General features: G+C 43.6%; 1 protein-coding gene across 3 annotated transcripts; it reads right to left on the bottom strand.

The window, feature by feature from the left end:
* Nucleotides 1-2,099: 2,099 nt before the first annotated feature.
* SLC25A29 (solute carrier family 25 member 29) lies at nucleotides 2,100-11,505 on the bottom strand. 3 transcript variants are annotated; one of them, XM_048307356.1, is made up of 5 exons: nucleotides 11,398-11,436; nucleotides 9,778-9,821; nucleotides 7,737-7,771; nucleotides 5,120-5,203; nucleotides 2,100-4,477 (listed from the first exon to the last, which is right to left on the bottom strand). In XM_048307356.1, the coding sequence occupies exon 5, from the start codon at nucleotides 4,442-4,444 to the stop codon at nucleotides 3,734-3,736; it is 711 nt and encodes a 236-aa protein (XP_048163313.1). In that variant the 5' UTR covers nucleotides 4,445-4,477; nucleotides 5,120-5,203; nucleotides 7,737-7,771; nucleotides 9,778-9,821; nucleotides 11,398-11,436; the 3' UTR covers nucleotides 2,100-3,733. The 3 variants fall into 3 exon arrangements, with proteins under 3 accessions (XP_048163313.1, XP_048163311.1, XP_048163312.1); XM_048307354.1 differs by lacking the exon at nucleotides 7,737-7,771 and having other exon boundaries at nucleotides 11,398-11,505; XM_048307355.1 differs by having other exon boundaries at nucleotides 7,737-9,821; nucleotides 11,398-11,452.
* Nucleotides 11,506-22,363: the final 10,858 nt, after the last annotated feature.

The following is a 22,363-nucleotide window of genomic DNA, read 5'->3' as shown; positions in this document are numbered from 1 at the left end:
GCCCATGGACATGCATAAATTCCTGAACATGGAATTTGCTTCCTCTTGATATCAAAGCCTGTCTCCCTTAGGTTTGGTCCAGCAAGTTCTCTGCTTCCCTGATCTCTTGCTGTGCCTCCCAGAGGCACAGAGATCCTTCATCTGTCTCCATGGCTGTGGTGTTTGATAGGGCATGTTGCCTTGGGTAAGCTTCTCTTTTCTCTGCCTGTTTTTCTGGCAGAAGAGGGGTTTAACTGCACATTCTGCTAATCTAATGGTGTTTGGCACACTTCTAGGTTTTAAATTGTTCTTTATATACAGATTAAAAATCGGGCTAACAGCAGCTAACATTAAACTGTTAACACCTGTTTTCCAGCATAATAAAAAAAAATCTTTAATTTCAAAGAACTAACACATTTTCTTTGCAAGGTTAATGTTTACATTCGTGTCTTAGTCTTTTTCCTTAGTATGCTGCCAGTGCTGCACCTGCAATGGACAGGTTTTCATCCCTTGAATGCCTTGCTACCCTTTTCCCTGAACCAAATAATAAGCTGTATCATAGAATCCTAGAATGGTTTGGGTTGGAAGGAACCTTAAAGATCATCTAATTCCAACAGCCCCTGTCATGGTCAGGGACACCTTTCAGTAGACCAGGTTGCTCAGAGCCCCATCCAGCCTGGCCTTGAACACTGCCAGGGATGGGGCATCCACAGCTTCTCTGGGCAACCTGTGCCAGGGCCTCTCCATCCTCACAGGGAAGAATTTCTTCCTAATATCCAATCTAAACCTGCCCTCTTTCAGTTTGAGGCCATTACCCCTTGTCCTATCACTACATATATGCAGAGAAAGACAAGGCAGAGAGGACAAAAACATTGTCATGTTACAGACATGATAAATGAATTTCACACTAGTTGTTCTACTATAGTAACTTAATTATAGTTAGTTATATAGTTCTATACATGGTCACTTTTTTCCCCTCGTCTTAATTGGACATGTTTGTGGCTGTAACTTGTAACCCTGGCATGACCCATCTAAGTTTAAGAAAGAGCAGGGTAGAGGGACTGGATAGTGAGTGAGTTTCATTTTCAGTGATTTTTACCTTCTTAATCCCTTCAGTTGTTGGGGAATTGCTTGATAATGGTGTGGGAATGAGGATCTGGGAAGGCAGGATGTAGTTCTGTCTGAATTGGCTCACATCTCAAAAATCTATCAGGACAGAACTGTATCATGATTTAAAAGGCTGAGGCATTTGTCTAGCTCGATTTGATAGTTAGAAGTCACATGGATTTCACACAAGTGAAATCAGACTAGGCTGAAAGCTGGCTTTACCCTCTTCTCAGGCTTGTTGAGTAACAGCCAGTGTCTGCTACTGATTATTTTAAGTTCCAGATGGATGAATTTCAGGAAAGAATGCTTTAGTAAGCACTGCAAGTAAAACATTGTGTAGCCCTTTTCTGATTTAATGATATTAGTCTTCTAAGGAGACACTGTTTGCTTATTCCAAGTATTTGTTTCTGTTCTATAGTTCAATGTTGAACACAGTTGTTGCTCCCGCTGAGAGAACAAAAGGTACTTGACTGGAACTGACCCTGGTCATGGTCAGGTGGAGAGGTGGTGGCCTTTCCCCTTCCTGATCCAGGAAATTGATGCTTGACAGGGTTTGTGTCAGTCACATGCATCTAGCCCTTAAGAAGATGAATTAGTGGAGCTAGTACCTGAAGTAACCTCTGAAGAGGAGGACATGAACCTACTGGAGTGAGTCCAGAGGAGAGGCACAACTGTGCAGCCTTGCTGGTGACCAGCACAGCTTAAACCAATAAACACAGAATAGGAAGGGGTCTCAGCATAGGGCCAGCTCTTTGGCTTTAAAAGCAGGATTGTTCTCGTGGTAGAGGAAAGGTCAGTTTGAAGAAGTGAGGTCAGGCAACTTCCTTTCTTTGCTCCAGTGATGGGGCCTAAGCCAGAGCAAGACCCTGCCCTTCCCAGTGGTGCACAGAAGGCAGATATGGAGCAAGTTTCCCCTGGCAAAAGCCAGAAACCCCACCCTCATGCAAGCTCAATCCAACACAAAGAAGCGTCTGACTAAAACACAAAAAAGCAAACTTCAAAGAACCAAAGGCAAAATTTTTAAAAAATTTATTCCCTCAATATATATACAAGAATTACTTACTCCTGTACAAAGGTGTAAATGGTCTTTGCTGTAAGTTGTTGTGCATATGCAGCTTAGTAGACAGATTTAACATTCAATTTGAATCTCAGTGCAAGTAGGCACTAAAACATCCACCATACCTTCAAGGTATAAAAAAAATATCAGTTTTACAGGTTTCTCCAGCATATTTTGTTACAGTGCAAAACACTATGAAATAACGCTTCTTTAGAAAATTCATATAAATTAAACACATATTGCACTTGTCCCAACCAAAAGTGTAACAAGTTGTACTTACTGAACTAGTTTGATATGTTTTAAAACACTGCTCACATACATATAGTCCTTCCTCACAGCTACTTGTGCCAAATATGTGTAACTTTTATCTCAAATCTTAAATAACTGTTTGTAGCTCTTTGGCTAATTCAATTCTTCTTGAACAGACTAAAAAAAAAATAGAAAAGAAAAAAATCAGAGCAGATTAATGTAACAAGAAAATTCTCTACAACCCTTTTCAGTCTTCTTTCCAGTAGCACTGTAACTAAATACATAAAAATCAGTATTCTTTAAATTCATAATGCAAGTGTATTAAACAGGAACCATTTCAGACACTTACACCCCTACTTTCTGGAAAGCTATGAAACCTCCAGTCCTAAATATGTATGTATTTCTAAGGTACTTCAAGCTGCTAAGCTAACATTGCACCCACAAACATTTTGTGCAATACCACAGGCATGACTTTGACTTCTGTACATCACTGGCTGCTATGGGGCATGGTGGGAGAAGTGGTGCAAAGTTGCATTAACTTCAGAGAACAAAGTCTACAGGGCTGAACTACTCAATACAGTCTGTGCACCCACCAAAGGAGAAACAGAGGTGAAGGCAAATAACCTCAGTCCTACTTGATCTGAGTTTCCCCTAAATCCTTACAAGCCTTGAGATTTAAAGGAACAAGTGCATTTGAGTGCAGATGCTAACTTTGTGCTTAAGATATTTATTCGAAGCCAAAAGGTCAGGGAGTAATTTAGGTACAAATTTTTTTTTTTTTTTTTTTTTTTTTTTTTACAAATCAGTATGAACAAAGTTGCTACTAAAACCATTGACATATAAAAGCAGAGGAAAAGTAAAACACATGACTAGCTGAATGCTAGTCCACATCTTTACAGTTTGGGGTTACCTGCAAAATGCCTCCAACATTAAACTTCTTCCCCTTTCTTCACCTTACAGGAGTACACTTACTCCTGTCACATACAAAATGAGTATTTCTTTCATGAAAACATTTCTGCATTCAACTCAACTCAGTCATTCAGAACCTGAGTGAAAGAAAACTCAATTTCTGGTGCTAGAACACTCTCCAGAACCTCTTCTGGAGCCACAACAGCAACTTTCTAAAGGCAGATCCCTCTCTTACTTGAATACTACTGATATGGAGTCCTGAATAAGGCAAGATGTTGTTTATACAAGTAGTGAGATGAAATCCTCATTTGATACATTTAGGGATTCTTTATACAGATAGCATAAATCTACACTACTTGTGTGGGTCAAGTGTTCATGTTCAACAAAACCCAACCAGCTGGGCTTTGGATGAAGACAACAAAGAGATGAGGTTCACAAACTGGAAGGCTGATGGATTACTGGACCTGGTTCACATTCAGGAAGGTTGTCTTCTGACTTCATGTACATTAGGAACACAGTGACAGTAGCAAAGGTAGCTGCATTGACAGGAAAAGCACGGAGAAGTGTGGAAGTGAGACCTCTTGTGAACACCCTCCAGCCCTCCTCATGGTAACTCTTCCGGACACAGTCCAGGATGCCGTTGTATTGTGTGATGCCTCCGACGCCGTCGGCCTGAAGCCGGGATTTGATCACATCCATGGGATAGGTGGAGAGCCAGGACACAATTCCCGACATCCCTCCAGAAAACAGCAGTTTAGGAATAACGTAACTGTCTTCAGCTTCACAGCCTAAATACCGAGTCATGCAGTCATAGGTCAGGAAGTAAAAGCCAAAGCTTGGAGTTTCTCTTATGAAGGTAGAGACCATGCCTCTGTTGATACCCCTCAGCCCTTCCTTTTGATAGATTTTGATCAAGCAGTCCAGAGAATTTTTGTAGTTCTTCGTTTTTAGTTTATATTCTCCTGTTCCTTGAAGCTGCATCCTTGTCTTTGCCAGCTCCATGGGACAGCAGATGACGCACTGGATGGCCCCTGCTGCTGACCCTGCAAGGAACTGGTTCAGAGGAGTGTCTTTGCCCAGAGCACGAAGGGTGTTTCCTTGCACACCGAACACCAGCGCGTTAATGAATGTAAGTCCCATCATTGGTGACCCAATACCTTTATAGAGTCCAAAAGCCTAATGGAAGAAAGGAGGAAAAACCCTTTTTAGCAGTGGTGTGGATAACCTCCTCAAGCTGCAGAACACAGCCCTTCTGGCTCTCCCTTGTACCCCAGCTCTCTAACAGTGGCCAGATCAGGACCACCTTGTTTTGTAATAAAAATTTCATCTCTGCCTGGGACACAAACATTTAAGCAATTTAGCAGTACAAAAACATAGTTGAACACATCCAGAAAATAATCTTACTCTATCCAGAGAAGAGTTTTCTGGCAATTTTTTTACTTTTTCTTTTTAAATAGCTTATGTAAAGCTTGAAGCTACCCTTTTAGCAATGGTCCTAAAGCTTCAGCAGCAAAAACAACCCACCAATTTCTTCACTCATTGCTTAGATTCTCAGAAAATTAGTTATTTAAATAACTTATTTTCTTTAAAATGTTAACCTCAAAATACCATCTTCTGACTTAGTGATCTTCTTCACTAAGTTTCTGGCAAAGTTCTGACTATAATATCTGCTGTACAATCAGGGGAGGTTCAGGATATACTTTTATCTCTTGATCTTCAACATTTGTCTTTTTTTTTTTTTTTAACAGCTTCCCCATCCTCCTGAGCCAAAATATACAAAGATAAAAACAATATGCAAAGCATTAATTTTGTACTTACAGATTCTTGCTTTATGATGGACTGAAAGCAATGGAAAGTCCCACGGTAGAGAGGCTTCTCTACATTTTGAACTTGCAGACGAACCTATAAAAAGTTGTGTGAGACCAATTCGTACATCAGGAACAGCCTAAAGGGCAAGCTACTGCCTTGTACCTATGTGGAGATTTGCTATAGCAATGCATATGCAAGAGTGCAGGCTGGACACTGGAATGCCATATGTGGCACAATAATTTGAAAAATCTTGTGTAAGTGTTTTGAATTAAGTTTGGGAGTGAAAATATGAGGGGAAGAGGATTATTAACTTCTTGTGACTCTTAGCAAACCAGTAAGTGGAAGGGTACATTGCCATCTAGAATTTCAAATAGATGCTTTCCAGTACAGGCTACAATAGGGACTTTCTTTAGCTGCCAAGAATACTTCTGTTCACACTAAGGAATACCTGTGCAAAACTGAGACAATTTAATAAAAAAAATTATTTGCAAGTCAAGCACCAGATTAGGATAATTTTAAAAGGATAAAAACTTTCAACAATACCCACAGTGTTTCTGACTGCCAGATTTGGGCCCATTCATTGAGATCTGATTTTTTTTTTTTCCAGAGGGTAGCAGGGCAGTGACTCTTAAGATGTCTGTCTTTGCATATGGGAAGGAGTAAAAAGCCATTTGTCCTTTTAAATTTTAGTCTGTTTTGTTTTTTTAGCCTGCTGAATGTAAGCAATTGGTGAGGGTACAGCTGTTTTAAACCTTTAAATGTTAGTTATCAATTAACTTTTCCAAAACTGAAACAGTATGTTCTGCTAGAGAGACAGATGCTACTGTAACTGGTGGTCTTAGGAGATAGGCCCTTTTCCAGATGCTTTTTAACCTCTAATGGAAAATTCCAATTTTGTTTTTTCATGCTTATTTGCCCTCAACACCCTTTTAAAAAGTCTCAGTTCTACCTAGCTCAGGCAAAGCCCTACACTGCAATAAACTCAATACATTGATTTCCGTGGATTGATAAAGTTATAAATCTGTGTTTGATCTCCAGCATGGAGGGCTGCAATGTTCTTCAGAAAAGATGCTTATCAACCATTCAATGCTGCTGCAGCAGCTCCAGGGCAAAAAAGTTCAGTCCCTTATTCTGAGCAAAAGAAAAAGATATCATGTCTGTGTGAAAGATTCCTGAACTTAATTCTTTTTCATCTGCTTGCCTAAAGTAATAAAAAACACCACCACAACAATGAAAGACCTGTAATATGTGGGTCTAGAAAATGATTTATGGAGGTGGTTTGTCAGAATCCTGTATTCAGGTTAGCTTTCTTCAAAGCAAAACTAAATTGACAGTTTTAGTATTTTTCCTACAACATGTTATTTTATGCTTTGTAAATCAGAACTTCAGTTTTCAGTCGTTTTTTAGTATATGCATTAGTGTATGCTAGCCACAGTGGGAGGCTGAGATCACCTTGGGTCTTGCAACATCTCAGCATTAAAAGCAGGCTTACAGTAGGATTCAAAGAAAATAAATCCTTTGTTACTTCAAGTGACTTTTGGGGGGTAGACAGACTGTCAAAACTGTTAAAGGAGCAGGTCTACAAGCAAAGGCAAATCTTAACAAGCTGTCACATTTGCACAAACAGAAGGTTTTACTCCATTTATAATTTACTGTTATTGTTTCAAATCTTGTCTGTGACTTCCACATGTATAGGCTTTGGGGGATTTGCAGCTTAGGAACCTTCCTACTTTATCTTTTCTGCTTGTGTTTAGTAGTTTAGAATTAGTCATATTGCATATATGGATTGAATTTCCTGGTGGCATACAGTTTCCACTATTTTTGTCTAAACAATTTGTGAAATATTAACCAATTAAGCATTGCTGTAGGGTAGGATATTTAGAGTACTGACTCTCCAGGTCTAAGAATGAAAAAAACCTCTTATTCTTGAGCACAGTGCTGGTCACATAAGGGTACCCACATTAGAAAACTGCCACATAAGGCAATGAGTGCACATAAAACTTGCATTTTCATGCAGGGTAATGCCATATTCAAGAAGCTCCTTAGTGTGTACAACTACAGGAAAGACGAATCATGTGCAAAGTTTATCCACCTATTCCATTCATTGCCCAGTATTCTAGCTTCTTTCTTGTGGAAACACTGTTACTAAGGTTTTAGGTCCAGTAGTAACCCCCAGTAATTTAACATCACTAAAGACTTTTATAAAAGCACTCAAGACTAAAAAAAGCCCAAACCACCACATCCCCAAAACAGTCCAAGCACTTAATAATGTGGGAAATCAGTGACTTCAGAAGTATTTGAGCAATGAAAACATCATCCAAAAATATGTAGTGGATAAGACCTCAACAGCAGCGTGCCTGAGATTCAGTTTTAGAGGCACTGTGTGTGGGAGTGTATACAGCCAGAAATGCATAGCAGAAAGAAGGTTCAGAATAAAACTACATTTAAAAAAAGGGATATTTAAACCCCGCTCCCTCCATGCCATAGCTGTACAAGAGGGATGCATCAGTTTAAAACTCAAAAGGGAAAAAGCTTCATAAGTCTTTCAGTTCTTTACTTGAACTAATACATTTGAGAATAAATTAAGACTGAGAGAAACAGAAGTGTTCACCTGGGCTATACTTACTAGGTAACTCTCCCGTGATGAGGCTTATCTGTCATCTACAACAAAGTAACACTTTTGCTGTTAATGAAGACAGCCCCTAGCTCAGAAAGTAAAGGCAGTTAAAAGCAAAAAAGCAATTTTATACATTACATCAACAAACCAGGGACAAGGAGTTTGCCAGTTCTGAGATCAGCTCAGTTGCAGGTTTTGCAGGGTGACTTTACCGGCTTAATGTCTCCCTGTGTGTCCCACCATCCCCCTCCCCCCCTCTGTGAAACATGAGCACCAGCCAAAAAAAAGAAGAGCTTAAATGCCAAGACAGAAGTAAAACTTTGGCTTATCTAAGCAGCTTTCCCATTGTTCAGTTATATTAAAAATGCACAGTCTAAGGTGACTACCAGTGAGCCCTTTAAACACTGCAGAACTATGAGAAGAGTTAATTCTTAACACATATACATACACAAGTTATGCAACATCTTTTTTTTTTCCTCCTTAAGGGGTGGTTAGGGTTAGTTTTTCGACATACAGTGGTGACTATGCCAGCTAATAACACAAACATTAGTATTTGCTCTAACAAAACACAGATAAATGCCTACAATACCTTCTTATGGAAAATATCATGTGCCACACTGGATTTCAATAAAAATTTAAAGTCATCCAGAAACAAATTATTTGCTCTGTTGTAAAGCAAGATGCTTTTTTCCAAAGACAATACATCTATTTTGCAATAATACATCCGCTGAAACCAGCATGGGAGCCCCAGTTTTTACAGTTAAATGTTTAGTTTCACACAGTAGAAGCTGTTCCACTTTAAAAAAACAACTAAAAAACCCACACATAGTTACCTTTAGTCTGAGCATAGAATTTTAGTAGTTCTGCTGGATTCAATGAAATGACCCATCACCTTCAGTTAAGCATGTAAAACTTGGCAGGATGGGAGAGAAAAAGACAGCTGGCCCTGTACCACCATAAGAAAAATTGTGCAAGCCTGGATAATACCATTCCTGAAAATACATTCTAGAACTCAGCTGAATTATTTAACTGTCAAATTTACCATATTCTTAGCAAGAAAAAGACAGATTTTGCTGTTTGAGCAGCTTGCACTGCAAGCTTGCAAGGAGGACCAATATCCACTAGCTTGGGAATTCTGTATTGAATTAACCGTGCACTAGAATACAGAATATATGGTGGGGTCCTTGGTAACACTATCAGCCCACAGTCTTTGAATATCTAAATTCAGCAAGGTAAAGGTGTTCCAAATACAGATTTACTACGTGGCATGCTGTCTGCTGCAGTCAAGTGACCCGATATATTACTTTAGCAAGGAATACATTGATATCCCTTCTTCTATTCTTCCAGCGCAAGACTTTGGGTAAGGCTGCCAAAAGATGACTTAAATTGTCATTCCATTCTGAAAGATGGGCTTGGACTCCTGAGAGCCCTGGCTGAGGGACCCTCCAGGAGATGTCAAATCTTGTATTTATAGTAGCTGAAGTATGCTTAACACACACAACTAACAGACCATCAGAAAAATCAGTTTTAACTTGGAAAGTTAGAAAAATGTGTAATAATACTTGGAGGAAAAAGCCCCCAGACAAGCTTCATACTGTGGATTTTTATTGACTTCCACCCTTTGGCTAGTGCTACAAATTAAGGAGTAATAGCAGAGCTTGAAGGGAAAACAAAACACAGTCTTTCAACCTACTAACAAAGTGGGTTTGAATTACAAATGCAGGGAGAGGAAGTTTTAGCAGTTAGTGTTGAACAGCTGCAGAGAAGCAAGCTTAGAACAAAATTTAGTTAAATGTAAGGTTGTATTTCCAAATACCACATTGTTACTGCACTGCACTTGCAGTTTAAGGCCAAGGTTTATGTTACTAAGTTTTCACTTCTGAAGAGCTAGAGATCAAAAAATCTATTAACAGTGGAGGTGGAGGATTGCTCCAAGCTTTCCCACACAGGTTTTCACTCCTACAGTGTCTGGGGATATTTTTTCCTCCCCCACTCCTTGGAGAAACTAAGTTTTCTACTTAGAGGCAAATACATTTCATAATCAACCCACCTTAACAGTGTCAAAGGGGTGTCCTACCAGCACACCAGCAGCACCTGAAACAAAACAAATTGCCATTGTTATTACTCAGAATTTTCTTCCTAGGTCTGGGGCTACAGTAGCCCAAGCAGGAGTACCAGTCTGAGGTGTGAGCGCACAACATGGTTGGCAAACCAGGTAAAGAGCATCCTACCAAGTCAGGAGATAAGAGATCTACAATCCAGTCCTTCAGGCCAGTACCAGGTGCCTTTATGCTTCTAGTCAAGCCTCTGAGCCCCAGGTAGGCGTTGAGGTGTGTGATTACAAACTGTGCCATGCCATATGGAATGTGCAGCCATGACCCCTGGCCTCAGCCCAAGGCAAGTCCCCTGGGCAGAAAATGCAGGTTTCCTCTAAAGCACAATATTTCATGTACATATAGCTCTGTGTAAGCATCTCCAAAGGCAGCAGAACATCCCAGCTCTGCCTACAGCCTTTTCCAGATGTGACAGCAGCCCCTGCAGAAGGGCCATGCATTACTAAAAACCTTTGCTTTATCCTAGCACCAAAGGACTTTTTAGAAGTCACATGCAGGCCTATTAGTTACACCAATCTGAACACAGGCATTTTGCACACACAGGCTGGAGCAATGAATCCTCTGGCTCTGTACTTCTGCGACCCAGCAGTCCTTAGTGGCCGCGGGCAACAGCGACAACTCCAAGAGCGTCAGTGCAGCTTTCCCACGTTTGTGGCAAGATAGCCGCCCTCCCTCTCCCGGGGAAGATGTGGCAGCAGCTCCAGGATGGTGCAGTCCGGGTTGGTTAAGGCCAGCACGGCAGCGACATAGCCCAAGATAGAACAACAGCAATGTGCACTGTGCTCGGCGCGGAAAGGCCAGCGGTACAGCCGACCCTGCGGGAATCCAGGGAAGGCAACGAGCACTAGGATGAAGCCAAAGAGACGCTAAAAAAAGGGATTTTAAAAAAAATCTTTGCCAGATTAGCAAGGAAAACAGCAAGCGCAAATACCCGAAAAGACGAGAGAATAAATCTCCTGAACACAATTTAATAACTGCTAAAAATAGCAGGCGGCAGGCCGGCCGCAGATGCACGGGGAAGCGCAGGACGCGTGTTCGCATTCTCTCCTCTCCATCTTAGGGCTGCCCAGGGTCCCTGTGCTCAGGTAGGGGCGCTCACCCCAGACCCCCGACCCCCTGCCCCGCTCCTCCCGGCCGCCTCGGGCGGTCCCCGGCGCTGCGGCGCGGCCGCGGAGGGCTCGGCCCGCACGCCCCGGGACCCCCGAGAGCTTCCCGGGCCCGGCCCCGACTGCAGCGGGGGCCGCTCTCATCGCCCCCGGCACCATCTCCGCTCCCAAAATAACAGCGCCGCGCCCAGCCCTCCCCGCCGACCTGCCTGCCTTTCTTCCGCATTTTAAAAGCATTTCCTTCTATCCCTTTCTCCGCCTCTTCTCTATTTCCTACCTTTTTACATTCCTTCCCTTACGCCCCTTTTCCTTTTTAAGCTTTTATTCTGCTTGTTTTTATTATTATTCTTCTCTCACCCCCTTTTCTCTCTTTATCCTTTCCCCTTTTTCTCCCCCTTCCGCACCATTTTTTAATGGTTATTTTCCCCCCTGCAGCTCCCCGACACTCACCGCCAACGCATCCCGCCAGGAAATCCAGAGCCATGCCGGCAGCGTGAGCCCCGCGCTCTGGCTCTGCCCGCCCGCCGTGCAGCCTTTCTACCCGCGGAGGGGCCGGGCCGCGCCTCCGGGGGCGGGGGCGGAGGGACAACTCCCCCCAGGCCGCCCCCAGCCACTGGCGGCCGTGCGGGGCGGCTCCCGGCCAGGGACGGGAAGGAGATGCGGCTGCCGGGATTGGGGATGCCGAGACTGGGCTCCCCTTCGGCAGCCCCCTCTCTCCCCCCTACCCCGCCCTCAACCTGGCACTTCTTTCTCTGCAACAGCTGCATCATGAACCAGAAGTAAAGGCTGAAAAAAATTTGGAAGGCTGGGGAGGTGGTGGGGGGAGGGGGCAGAGCGTCCCTGCTGTGGATCATTAATAGCGTTTGAGTTGTTTTGGGTGGTTCGGGGAGGCTGGCTGGGGGGTCTTGCTTCCTGGGAGAGGCATCCCTGAGTGCTTGTGGTTGATATCATGAGGTCTTCGGAGGGGTGCCTCCTTTTAACAGGGGTAAAATGCCTGTAAGAGCTGTTACGAGGAAAGGCTGAGGGAGTCGGGGTTGTTCAGCGTGGAGAGGAGAAAGCTCCAGGGAGAGCTTGTTCACAGAATCACAGAACAGCTCAGGTTGGAAGGGACCCGCAGTGGGTCATCTTGTCCAATCTCCCTGCTTAAGTAGGGTCATTCCAGAGCACGTGGCACAGGATTGTGTCCAAGTGGCTGTTGAATACCTTCACTAAGGGGAAACTCCAGACCATTTCTGGGAAATCTGTTCCAGTCTGCGGTCACTCCACAGTAAAGAAGTTCTTCATGTTCAGGTAGAACTTCCTGTGCATCGATTTCTGCCCACTGCCTCTTGCTCAGCATCACCAAGACGAGCCTGGGTTCATCCTCTTGACACCCTCCCTTCAGATACTCATAGACATTGACTGAGTCCCCTCTCAGTGGTTTCTTCTCGAGGCTGAACAGGCCCAGCTCCATCATAAGAGACATGCTCCAGTTCCTTGATCAACTTTGTAGCCCTCCACTGGACTCACTCCAGGAGCTCCATGTCCCTCTTGAACTGAGGAACCCAGAACTGGACACAGCACTCCAGATGTGGCCTCACCAGGGCTGAGTAGGGGGGCAGGATCACCTCCCTCGACCTGCTTACAATGCTCTAGAACATGTTGCCAGAGAAACTGTGGATGCCCCATCCCTGGAAGTGTTCAAGGCCAAATTGAATGGCACTTCAAGAAACCAGGTCTAGTGAGAGGTGTCCCTGCCTGTGTCAGAGGGGTTGGAACTGGATGGTCGTTGACGTGCCTTCCAACCCAAACCCTTCTGTGATTCTATTACCAGACTCCCCCTGAAATATTGTCCCAGAGAGGGGAAGAAGGGTTGCACCAGCTGATATGGGCTTTGTGCTAAATGCTGACCCCATGACACAACCAGAAGTGAGGGAATGAAACCCTATTTTTGGTGGTAAAAGCCACAAACCAGTGACCTTTGCAGAGCCCTGGATCTCAGTCTTACACAGCACTGCTGCACTTCTCCCTGCAGAAGAGGCCTCTCCCCTCCCTGCAGGCTTTTCCTCTTCTGTATTAATTCTGCTTTCCTGCTAACATTGCTTGGCTTCAGGGTGCCCTGATGCCAGAGCCTTTAAATGGGGAACTCAAGCTGTTGACAGTTTGAAAAGGGAGCCCTGTTTAAGCTGCTCGTTATTTCTGCAGGCAATGTCTGAGAAAGGCGAGACCAGTGGCCTGGAACAATAAGTAGCCTATTCCAGCTTTGCTTAGAGTAACAGGATCTTCTTCAGGGCCTGCACAGTCAGCTTTTAGAGGGTAAATTCCAGAAGCAGAATGGAAAAGCAGATGGATTTTTTACTTTTCTTTTTTTTAAAAATTGTTTTCCATGGTATGGCAGTTGTTTCTTAGATGTAGCAGCTCAATACAAAGTCAATAAAATCTTGCAGTGGAATAGCACATCAAAAATCAATCCAGCTTTTACCCTCTGTGCAAAGAAAGCACACAAACTAATAAACAAAGACAAGAGGTCTGAAACTACTACTAGAGGAAAAAAGTGAGAACCTGTCCCGTATTTAGCAGCTCTTGGACCATCATTACAATTAATAAGCAGACAAAGTGTAAATGCAAAACATTCAATAAATCCCTGACATTCCCCATATCTTCTTCCAATCCAATACTCATTTGGGTTCCTTCTCATCCCTAAAAGCCGTCAAATCGAATCAAGAACCAAAGTGTTTCTAGGATGCTTTGAGTTCCCTCCTTCACATACCTGTCCTACCTGGGGATGACCAGTTGGTATTAGAGAGCAGGTAGATGGGCTGGTCCTGCCCTTTGACACAGCATCAGTGGCTCTGGGAGCTGCCCACTCCTGCTCTATCACCCACCTCCTAACAGGAACCTTAGATTTTACTGAACTCACACACCTGCAGCCAGTACTTGAGAACAGACAGGAATCCCTGATTGGTCGTTTTTCCTTAAGCATTTTATGCAGGTATAAGTGGAAGTGACTTTCTGTGAATCTTGCACACCTTGGATCCATGGGCAGAGCTACAGTCATGTGCAGAGCTCTGCAGGTGAAAATCCGGATGTTACACGTATCTGTCTTGTAGCACAAGCCTTGGAAGGATCAGCTTGGCCTAAAAGGTTCCTGCCAAAGTGGTTTTAATCTGTTACTCAAATCCTCTGACCTCCCAAGCAGTCTGCCTCAGAGGAATTACCTTCTCTACTAGAAGTGGTTTTGTAATTCTAATGTTTGCCCACAATGGTCAGGGAAAATATTTCCTCTCTCTTTGTAGGCACTTCTAGGTTACCTGAAGATGGTTTCAATCTTAGTTTTTTCTTCTCTAAATTATATTAATAATTATCTTCTGATCTCTGAACCTTCTTATCCCGCTCTTTCCTCAGCTGATGTGGAGTTCCTTGAACCACGCCCTAAGGCCTTGCTGAGTGAGTTCTGGGAGATTACCTTGGGTATTTGCAGACAGCACTCTTGCTCATGTATCTGAATATGGGACCAGATATTCACAAGAGCCATAACATAACATAACATAACATAACATATAACATAACATGACATGATATTATTCACTTATGGGCAGCCTGTGACACATGATGTGAGCCATGTCCCTTCCAGTAGATCAGCTGTGTGCCACAATGTTCCCTACCTTGACCTTGCAGGTCATTCCTAGGTGTTCATGCTAAATTGCTTTTTCCAGATTGTATTTCCAGTTTGTCAAGATCACTTGAATTCTAATCCTGCTGTTGATGTTTGTGCAGCCCCTCCCAGGTTGTTGCAATCTCCCTGTCTTCTTCCTGTATGCTTGAGCTGTTCCTAATACGCTTTATTTAATATTACAGAATGTTTTATTCAGTGCTACTGAACCCCATGGCAGCACTTCAGAGGGGGTGGGGGGCACTTTATATACAAGTGCAGAGAACATCAAGGGCTTGTTGGTAAAAAGTCTGAGACGTCCAGGGCTGGTTCACTAAGGCATGAGCATGGCTTTAGTCCCAGTGGGGAATTTCTCTTTTGTTCTTTTTTCTTGCTTGGTGTTTTGTTTTGTTTTCAGTTCAAGCTACACTTGTGAGGCAACGCTGCATGAATGTGGATGAGTTTATTAATCTTGTGTGTGGGTGGGACAGCGAGTCAATATAGATGCTTGTATTTGTGTGATGAATGGAAGGAAGTATTGGAGCTCTTATAGTTTGGTAATATTTCTTAGATCAAGCATTTTGAATATTGATCCAGGCCCTTATGTATGCAGTATAGATACAGTTTTGGAAGGGACACCTGACCTGACAGTGAAGGAAACCCAGATTTAGTGGTTCCCCTCTTCACTCAGGCCATTTTCCTAGGTATTTCAAAAGCTGTGTCTGATCTTGTGTCCACTTTGTTGGTGTGTCATGCCTCTGGCTCAGAGCATGACTCAGATGCCTATGGGGACTCTTGTGCCCTTCAGGCTCCATGGATTTGGCTCAGCTGTGACCGCCTTCCTTTTCATTCTGCTAAGGCTGTTCCAAACGTAATTTATGACTGCTGGGATGCATCCTCTGGAGTGCTGGAGTGAGGGGTTGTGCTTTTCTTGCTTTCTTCTTCTCTGGGAGCAGTGAGCTTCCCTGCTGGATGGTGAAATACAGGCCCTTAAAATAAAGAAGTCAGAAAAGAAAGAGCCAAGAGCAACTTGGGAAACATGTAGAGTCTACCAGCATGTACAGCAGCTGCACTGCCATGTGTCTGAGAGAAAAGGTTATAACTTAAGCTAATCCTTCAAAGAACCTCTTCCCTTTGTCCCATTGTCTTTTAGGTGGAAGAGGCTTTGCAGAGAGTGCTGGAGGGGTGAGATAGCAGAGGTTTCTCCTCATTCTTGTGGCAAGAAGTGACCCTGTTGTCTGTCTGCTGTCCCCGATGGCACCCAGGGAAAATCTGTGACACCAAACTGAAACCTGGGCAAGGGGATCAGGAGACTAGGGAAGGGAACAGAACAAGGCAGAGAAGCAAGCAGTGTGACAGAATAAACACTGCAGGTAAGTACAACATGAAGCAAAAGGGCAGCGGGCAGAATGAAGTAGGAAAGGAACAGAAATGCGGAATTGTGATAAACTTGTAGAAATTCTGGTGGAAATGGCATGCAATAAAATATACATTGTTGACTCAGGTGTTTCAAAATCTTTCTGTTTGCTTGTAAATTTGGCATCAACAATTGGCCATGTCCCAATAGAAAGGTCCCACTACAATGGGAATGGGTGGTGGATGGGGGAGCCTCCTCTTTGCTCCCTAGAGCTTTGCTGGGGCTTGGCCAGCTCTGGGACTACTCTGCATGAGAATTCTCTTTCATACAGCCTTCTGTCCTCAGACCCTTCCTCAACTTCTAAGGTAACACACTGCTGCATCATCACAACTTCAGCACTCATCATGTTACCCAGAAAAATGCATCAGATTCTCTTTCTGTTCTGAGCTGTGGCTGGATTTTGAGCTGTGGCTGGATTTTGAGCTTCTCTTTCCTAGCACCTACTTCGGTTCCCAGAATCACTCTTCAAAGTCTCTTTGGGGCAGCAGCTCTCTCTGTGTGCCCCACCTGTTACGTGAACGTGGGTGGCATTCAGACCCTGTGCAATGTGATCATAGTATTTACAGCAGCAAACTGCTGTCAAGGAAAACCTTGCATTTCCCAGAAACTGCAGTCCAGCATAACCAGGCTTGATGGTCACCGAGTGCTTTGCAGAATGTCTGGCATCTCAAGCAGTGACAAATAAGCCCAAATGGTGAAATGAGAGAAACATTGGGACACAACGTACCTAGGAAAGAAGCAGGCACCAAGCTGCTGTGTGGAACCACCCCTTTGTCTGAAAAACAATCTTCTCCAGGTGAATTCACTGGGTATCTTTGTGTGGATTCAAGTCCATTTTCTTTGTTTTCCTAAACACTCTTGTGTTTGCTGCCCTACTTGTTGTTTACACTGTCCCACTCAATGTTATGTTATTGAGTGAGGTCATTGGGATACTCCAGATCCTCTGGATGCATCTGTATTTGAAGACAGAGCAGCTAAGGCATTATTCTCAGGGGACTAGATGCCTTTATTATCCATTAACTTTATGACCTTGGGTGGCTTTAGGGTATTCTCTGACGTCATTATCTCACTGGCTTCAAAGGTACTGTATATCAAGTGTTGAAACTTCCCAACCTGATAAAATCCCTTGATAAGACTGGTGTTTCCAAGCATGAAATGTAACTGATGCAGTTGTACAAGAGCTGAGTGCTGCTGAGACAGAGCTGCCTTGCTTACAGATCTGCTGATGGGTAAGGGCTTTGTGATCCCCCAAAATGTCCTGGTCAGGATCCCAGCATGTAAGGCCTCTTCCATTCCCAGGGAAACATAGCAGGCAAACAACTGCCTTGGCTAATATCTGAAATGCTGAGCTTGTGAGAGGCAGAGGCAGAGGTGCTGCAGGACAGGAGTGGCTTAGTATGCTCTAAATTGTGAGGTGCCCTGAAAGGTTGGTCTAGCTCCAACTTTTCATGCTTTATCCTGGTAAAATGGAAACATGTTTATTATCAGGCACACATACCTTCTGGAAAGCCTGCCCCTTTCCAATTAAAGCAGAAGTGGCCAAGGTCTGACATGCACCTTCTGCTGTTAGCCTCTGCTCCACGTAAAATTGTGTATATGTTTAGTCTGGGTTACTGGTGTGTTGGAGAAGGCAAGAGAAAGAAGCATAACCTGCACACTAAACAGTCCACAATGTTTATATTCACTCTGAGGAAGAATCTATCCCTATTCATAGTCAGTTGTCTTGTGCTTTGTTCAAAATAGAAATCCATAGCCAACCTCTGGGTGCTTCCCTGGAAGTGAATGAGAAATGACCAGACCAAAAAAACCAGAAGAAGCTGCCTATAGGCATCAGTCCAAAGTCTTTTCCTTGGCATTGTCTTTATTTTCAAAGATCATACACATTTTGGGCTTTATTAACTAAACTGCTGAGTCTTTCCTTTTTCTGTCCTGTTTCTGGTCAACAAGAAGGCTCAGAGAGGGCAGACCTACACACACCCATGCTGAGTCTTATCTTCTCTTATCATAGGTCCCATCTTTGTCTCAGGCCTGTGATAATACCATGATGGCTAAGAAATTATAATTACTTTTTAAATGTGTATTTGGGGAAGGACTTGAGTCCAGAGTACTTGAAGTATTACGAGGACTATGTTCTCTTAGGTTTGCTGCAGGTGGAGCAGGTTTCTTTGCTGCTGGCCTTCCCTGGAGAAGGCCAGAAGACTTTGTAAGCACATGCAGTCAGTGATACTGAGAGCAGGTGTCCAGCAGAACCCAAGTGCTATTTAGCATCACAGTTTGAAGATGCCAGGGACCACAAAGAGGCACGCTGAGATAAGAGAGTGGGCACTGAGTCCAGTCACCTGAGCTAATAACTACTTACCAGCCCAGCAGATTTACCCTCTGCATGTCACTCAGTCACTCAGCAAACACGCTTGTGATTGGTGACAGTGAGCAAAAACTGTTGGGAAATCACTCAGGAAAGGAAGATAAAAGCTCAGTAGCTGGCATCTTCATAGTATTTTTCCAGTCTGAATTTACAGACAATATAACCTAAGCCTCAGGCTATTTCTGTGAGGTAAAAAGGTGCAATTATGCCTATTTTATAGATAAGACAACTGGTAACACTGTTTTGTCCTAGGGGAACAGGAGGCAGAACTAGGAGGACAACCCCTTTGCCTGCCTCATGGCTTTGTTTTTAAGTTACCCTGTTAATACAGGAACCTCTCTGGGAGGCTAATGGCTTTTCACTGCCAACAGGTGTAAAAATATACTTTCAACATCATGTATTTGAAATCCTCTGGCACAACTTGTATTCACATGCCAAGTCAATGACTAGGAGACCAGGTGTCCAGCTGAATCTAAATGCTAAGGTGTTTAACAGAGTAGACACACACCCACAAATGTTTATGTTTGGACAATTTTTTAATATCTTGGCCTGTCTTCAAGCCAACCTCCTGCTGGGCCATTTTTTGGGTTTCCAGTTGTCAAGTGGAATGTTTGTTGTTGCAATAGCCTTCTAGTAAAGACATCAATTTCTTGTTAACTGAAAGAACAGGCTTAGCAGGATGACCATTGGGCCTCTACAGAAACTTCCCATGAACTCTGGGATGTGAAAACTCCTGTGGCTCCTGAACTAATGTCAGTGGATAAGTGAGACTGTGAACTTCCTATGATATTCAGAGCCTGGTACTGTTAGTACTGGTGTTTGAGTATTCTTTGTTAAGGTTGGGAGTGCTCCTGAAAAAGCTATGGAAACTTCTGGCTTAGATTTTAATTTTTCTCCAGGTTGGGCCAATGGAAAAAGTCAAGTTAATGATGGAGGAATAGGACTGAACACTTGCTGCTGAAATGGGTCTATATTTACACTAGGACTGTGCACACTGCTTGCAAAGATTTATGGCAGAGATCCCTGAATTAGTATTGATCAAGTTAGGATAGGTATCAGAGGCTCTTTGCACCCTCAACAACATGGGGTTCTTCTCTGGCATTAAACTTGCTTTGTAGCAGTATTTTTAAGGGAGATGCTTTGCTTTTGCTTGAAGGCTTTAATTATATCATTGTAGTTTAACTTGTTTTCTATTTCTGCAAGATAAAATGTCTTAAATTCCTTTGTATATATCCCCTCTTAACATAAGCTCATAATAATGCTGGCATTTAGAAAAAGTTCTCTTTTCTGAACTCATTGGTGCCAGGTTTTTCAGTTTAAGTAACTCTTTCCCATGTGACTTTAGCAGCTGATCTCAAAGTCCCAGAAAATAATGCTTTATAGTTCTAGAGCTGAGTTTTCTTTCTAATTTCCAAGTAGCTCTGAGGTTGTAAAATCACCTAAAATCAGCTAGCTGCAAAGGAAAAAGACCATTATCAATATAATGTAGCATCTCATAGATTTTTCACAGGCGTAAAGCAGAGATCTGAAGGAGACATGGTTTGGGAATATTGCAGAAAAATATATAGGGACACTGACTCTGGAGAGAGCACTGATAGTGCAGCATCATCATCAGTGGATTTGGGGCTTATCACTGTTCCTACTGCAACAGCTGTGTTTTACTGTCTAACACCTGAAGAGCCTCTGCTAAAACGGAAGAGGCTTGCACATGGACATCATCATGCAATAAAGAGTACATTATTGCTTGGTGGTAGGGAAAAGCAGGCCAGGAAGGTGAGTGCATCCCTCTGCTCCTGGCTCTCCAAGCCTGCTGCCAAGTCACTGACTACATCTTCTGTTCATTAAAGTGCAGAAAATGTGCAAGAGGTTGGAAAGCGGCTCAAAGTGCAGTCAGAAAGTCAATAACAGTCCTGACATCCCCTCCCTCCATCACAGCCAGGAGTCCTTCTGCAGTGCTAGCAATGTAGGCTGGCATAAAATCCTTTCTGAGAGCCTGCTGTGGTGGTGCACTGTCAAACTTTCTCTTTTTTATTGCACAGTTCAGGATGATGTAATCACAGCCTTCCAGTAGCTGAAGGGAGCCTGCAAGAAACAGGGAGAGGGACTTTTACAAGGGTATATGGCGACAGGTCACAGGGGAATGGATTCAAACTAAAAGAGAGCAGGTTTAGATTAGATATTAGGATGCAGTTCTTTGCTGTGGGAGTGATGAGGCACTGGCACAGGTTTCCATAGCAGTTGTGGCTGCCCCATCCCTGGGAGTGTTGAAGCCTAGGCTGGATGGAGCCCTGAGAAACCTGGTCTGGTGGAAGGTGTCCCTGTCCACGGCAGGAGGGTTGGAACTAGGTGATCTTTAAAGTACCTTCCAACCCCAACCATTTTATGATTGTATGACTGTATGATTTTGGGGAAAGATATATGTAGCACTTTAAATTTTTAATATATACATATTTTCACAGGGGTGTTTGTGTAGGATGGGTGCTAATATTGTTACTTCCACCTTTTCCCATGATTTACTCCTGAATAGAGAATTGTGGCTCTCTGAGATGTATCTGGATTCTTGCAGTGTCTTCATGGCAGTGGACACACCAGTTATGCTGATGAGAAGATTAGGTATAGGGAGATTGAATTACTTGCCAAAAGCCAGAAAATCTGTGACTTCTTAAATTACCGCAATAATTTTCAGTTTTCTTGGAAATGTACTATTTTCCCTCCCTTGGGAATGTGTGTAGAAACATTGTCGCGGGTTCGGTTTGTAACTGGGCGGAAACACCAATTTAGTGTAGTGGTTTGGTCTAAAATACTCATTACTGTTTATCTTCTGTGAGATAAGAATTAGGAGAAATGCAAAGCAGGCACCAAACTTGAAAGACTATAAAGAAGTTTATTAACAGACCTAAAAGAGGAAAAAAAAAATTATACCACCTTCAGAACTCTTCTCCTCCCCCCACCTTCCTCCCTTCTCCCACTGACAATGTAAAAAGACAACCCTTGAGATGTTCAGTCTGTTTACCACTTCCATAATAACCTTGTTCAGTCCATTTAGAAAGAGAAGTCTCTTCTTGCTCATGCTATGAAAACATTATCACAACGAGACAGCCGCCCACTTCCATTTAGGAAGAGGAGTCTCTCTGCTCGCATGTGAGTCCCTTCCCCCGACTTGCAGCTTTTCCCACAACTGCTTTTGAGGGTCCACTCTTGAAGTTTTTTTGGGGTAAAATTTTAAGGTTGAGCCATTCAGAAACAAAAACAGAGGCCCTTCTCCTTCCCTGGGAGCAAAGGGTCTTCATCATCTTCATCTTTAGGACTATCTCTGGGAGCATCTCTAGGGACTGAGGTTTCTCCTTTCCCGTTTGGAGCAAAAGTCCTCATCTGGTCCATCTCTCCCTGTCCAAACTTCTCATGAAATTACAGCTGCGTCAGCATCTGCCTATCTCAGTGCAGGTGCTTTTGCTCACGAGTTGAACACTCCAGCCCCCATATCTTCATGGAATTACAACGGGATACTCTGATATGTCATAGCTTCACAACAGAATTTCAGCTTTAAGCATCTCCTCTCTCTCTTCCCTCAGGTTTTCAGCTCTTCACAGCATTAAAAGGGTTAATCTCACCTCGGCCTTGCAGCTTTGCAGCTGGAATGTTGAATTTTTCTTATCGCAGTGGAGAGGGGGGAGAGCCGAGCCGCTCCGGCTGCCCAAGGCAAGGCAGTGGGGGGGGTTCCACGGCTGGAACAGGTCCATGGCTTCAGGATGGCCGTGGCCCGGCCCGGCCTGGCCCAAGCAGGGCCTGGCCGGGCCCGCTGGCCCCCACACGGGGCCTGCAGCCACCTGTGCCAGCGCCGGAAACGAGAGAGAGCTTGGGGGGGAGTTTGCCTATTCTTAAATGTGGATCACAGAGGTGATCACAACTTTAAGTGGCTTAGAGAATTGTCCATATTCAAACTGGCCAGCTGATAGGTTCTACCAGGTCCCAGAGGAAGCTGTAAGCACCCCTCAGCAAGGAC

This window comes from Corvus hawaiiensis, chromosome 6, assembly GCF_020740725.1.
Source record: "Corvus hawaiiensis isolate bCorHaw1 chromosome 6, bCorHaw1.pri.cur, whole genome shotgun sequence".
Classification (NCBI taxonomy): Eukaryota; Metazoa; Chordata; class Aves; order Passeriformes; family Corvidae; genus Corvus; species Corvus hawaiiensis.
Note: the sequence above shows the minus strand (reverse complement) of the source record. Positions and strands in the feature narration are given on the sequence as shown.